Here is a 3,289-nt window from a genome sequence, read left to right on the forward strand (position 1 = left end):
ACAAGATTCTCTGGTCTGATGAAACCAAGATTGAACTCTTTGGCCTGAACATCAAGCGTCACTCTGGAGGAAACCTGGCACCATCCCTAAGGTGAAAGATGGTGGTGGCAGCATCATGCTGTGGGGATGTTTTTCAGAGTTAGGGACTGGGAGACTAGTCAGGATCGAGGGAAAGATGAACGAAACAAAGTACAGAGAGATCCTTGATGAAAACCTGCTCCAGAGCGCTCAGGACCTCAGACTGTAGGGTAGGGATCTCTCTCTTTTTTTTTTTTTTCCCCTTCCCTTTTTTTTCCCTGAGAAAGATCTGAGTGAAAGGTTCCATGCGGATCAGGTAGGACGCCACGATCATGGCTGAGGAGTAGTGTGTACCGTAGTGATACGCCGGGGTCTCACCTGAGAGAGAGAGAGAGAAATTTTACAATAAGATTTTATTGTCCCAGAGTCTGGTATTGTGGTAGTACAAACAATTCTGGACCACTGGGGAATGTGATAGGGTTCAAGCCTTGTCGGTGTCCATCTACCGTCCATTTTCTTTTCTGTATTTCCCAATGTCCTATAATTAAACATTACAATATACACAAGCAGATTGGTCAAAAGTGTCTTACTGGTAGGGTCTTCCCAGTCCTTGAACCTCTTCTTGTACTGGGTCAGCCTGTCATCGGTCTGGGCTCCCATTGGTTTAGCCAGGTTACGGAACGTCCGTGGGTTGTTTAGGTCCAACTCCTAGGAACCAGAATAGACCAGTTTAATCCCACTACATTTACTAGGAACCAGAACAGACCAGTTTAATCCCACTACATTTACTAGGAACCAGACCTGACCAGTTCTGTAACTCAGGGTTTATATAGGGTCCTGTAACTGTTGTTACCTCAGGGTCTATATAGGGTCCTGTAACTGTTGTTACCTCAGGGTCTATATAGGGTCCTGTAACTGTTGTTACCTCAGGGTGGGCGCGGGGTCTCCAGCCTGTATGCGAGGAGAGCAGAGGAATATTTTACAATAAGATTTTTATTGTGGGCCCAGAGTGCTGGTATTGTGGTAGTTGGGGCCAACAATTTCTGGACCACGTGGGAATTTGTGATAGGGTTCAAGCTTGTCGGTGTCCATCTAACTCGTCCATATTTCTTTTCTTGTTTTCCAATGTCCTATAATTAACAATTACATATACACAAGCAGATTGGTCAAGAAAGTGTCTTATCTGTAGGGTCTTTCCCAGTTCCTTGAACCTCTTACTTGTACTAAGGGTCAAGGGCCTGTCATCGGTCCTGGGCTCCCATTTTGGTTTTAGCCAGGTACGGAACGTTCCGTTGGGTGTTGTTAGGTTCAACTCCTAGGAACCGAGAATAGACCAGTTTAATCCACTAATTTACTGAACCCAGAAACAGACCAGTTTAATTCCCACTACATTACTAGGAACCAGACCTGACCAGTTTCTGTCACTTCTAGTGCGTCTTAATATAGGGTCCTGTAACTGTTGGTTACTCAGGGTCTATATAGGTCCTGTAACTGTTGTTAGCTCAGGGTCTATATAGGGTCCTGTAACTGTTTGTTACCCCGTCAGGGTCCTGTAACGTTGTTTACCGTTTTTCAGGGTCTATATAGGGTCCCTTAACTGTTGTACCAGGGTACAGGGTCCTGTAACTCGTTGTTACCCTCAAGGGTCTATATAGGGTCCTGTAACTGTTGTTACCTCAGCAGGGTCCTATACAGGGTCTGTTAACTGTTGTTACCTCAGGGTCTATATAGGGTCCTGTAACTGGTTGTTACCTCAGGGTCTATATAGGGTCCTGTAAACTTTGTTACCTCAGGGTCTATATAGGGTCTGTAACTGTTGTTACCCGGCTCAGGGTCCTGTAAACTGTTGTTACCTCAGGGTCTATATAGGGTCCTGTAACTGTTGTTACCGTCCTCAGGGTCTTAACCTGAACTGTTGTTACCTGTCAGGGTCTATATAGGGTCCTGTAACTGTTGTTACCTCAGGGTCTATATAGGTCTGTAACTGTTCCGCTTAACCGTAGGGTCTATATAGGGTCTGTAACTGTTGTTACCTCAGGGTCTATATAGGGTCCTGTAACTGTTGTTACCTCAGGGTCTATAAGGGTCCTGTCAACTGTGTTACCTCAGGGTCTATATAGGTCCTGTAACTGTTGTTACTCAGGTCTATATAGGGTCCTGTAACTGTTGTTTACCTCAGGGTCTATATAGGGTCCTGTAACTGTTGTTACCTCAGGGTCTATATAGGGTCCTGTAACTGTTGTTACCTCAGGGTCTATATAGGGTCCTGTAACTGTTGTTACCTCATCAGGGTCGTAACTGTTGTTACTCAGGTCTATATAGGGTCCTGTAACTGTTGTTACCTCAGGTCCTGTAACTGTTGCTTACCTCAGGGTCTATATAGGGCTCCGTACTGTTGTTACCATCAGGGTCTATTATAGGGTCCCTGTAACTGTTGTTACCTCAGGGTCCTGTAACTGTTGTTACCTCAGGGTCTATATAGGGTCCTGTAACTGTTGTTACCTCAGGGTCTATATAGGGTCTGTAACTGTTGTTATCTGCAGGGTCTATATAGGGTCCTGTACACTGTTGTTTACCTCAGGGTCCTGTAACTGTTGTTACCTCAGGGTCTATATAGGGTCCTGTAACTGTTGTTACCTCAGGGTCTATAATAGGGTCCTGTAAACTGTTTGTTACCTCAGGGTCTAATAGGGTCCTGTAACTGTTGTTACCTCAGGGTCTATATAGGGTCCTGTAACTGTTGTTACCTCGGTCTATACAGGGTCCTGTAACTGTTGTTACCTCAGGGTTCTATATAGGGTCCTGTAACTGTTGTTACCGTCGGTCCTGTAACTGTTGTTACCTCAGGGTCTTATAGGGTCCTGTAACTGTTGTTACCTTCAGTGGTCTATATAGGGTCCTGTAACTGTTGTTACCTCAGGGTCTAATATAGGGTCCTGTAAACTGTTGTTACCTCAGGGTCTATTATGGGTCCTGTAACTGTTGTTAAAAGCCTCCAGGGTCTATACAGGGTCTGTAACTGTTGTTACTTTCAGGGTCTATATAGGGTCCTGTAACTGTTGTTACCTCAGGGTCCGTGTAACTGTTGTTACCTCAGGGTCTATATAGGGTCTGTACTGGTTGTTACTTCAGGGTCTATACAGGGTTCCTGTCAACTGTTTTGATTACTCCAGGGTCATATAGGGTGCCTGTAACTGTTGTTACCTCAGGGTCCTGGTCACTGTTTGTTAACCTCAGAGGGTACTGTAATTGTTGTTACCCTGTGTTTTTG

At 45.0% G+C, this 3,289-nt stretch overlaps 1 protein-coding gene across 1 annotated transcript in view; it reads right to left on the bottom strand.

Annotated features, from left to right (window-relative positions):
- The window catches only part of LOC112074081 (WD repeat and FYVE domain-containing protein 3-like), a gene marked incomplete at its 5' end in the record, with an annotated part of 32,413 nt that overhangs the window by 16,949 nt on the left and 12,175 nt on the right, over window positions 1–3,289 (bottom strand). Inside the window, 2 exon segments of the mRNA XM_024141305.1 lie at window positions 295–396; window positions 609–726. Of these exon segments, the coding sequence (XP_023997073.1) occupies window positions 295–396; window positions 609–726 (220 nt within the window).

The sequence above is a fragment of the Salvelinus sp. IW2-2015 genome, unplaced genomic scaffold, assembly GCF_002910315.2.
Source record: "Salvelinus sp. IW2-2015 unplaced genomic scaffold, ASM291031v2 Un_scaffold2486, whole genome shotgun sequence".
In the NCBI taxonomy this organism is placed as follows: domain Eukaryota; kingdom Metazoa; phylum Chordata; class Actinopteri; order Salmoniformes; family Salmonidae; genus Salvelinus; species Salvelinus sp. IW2-2015.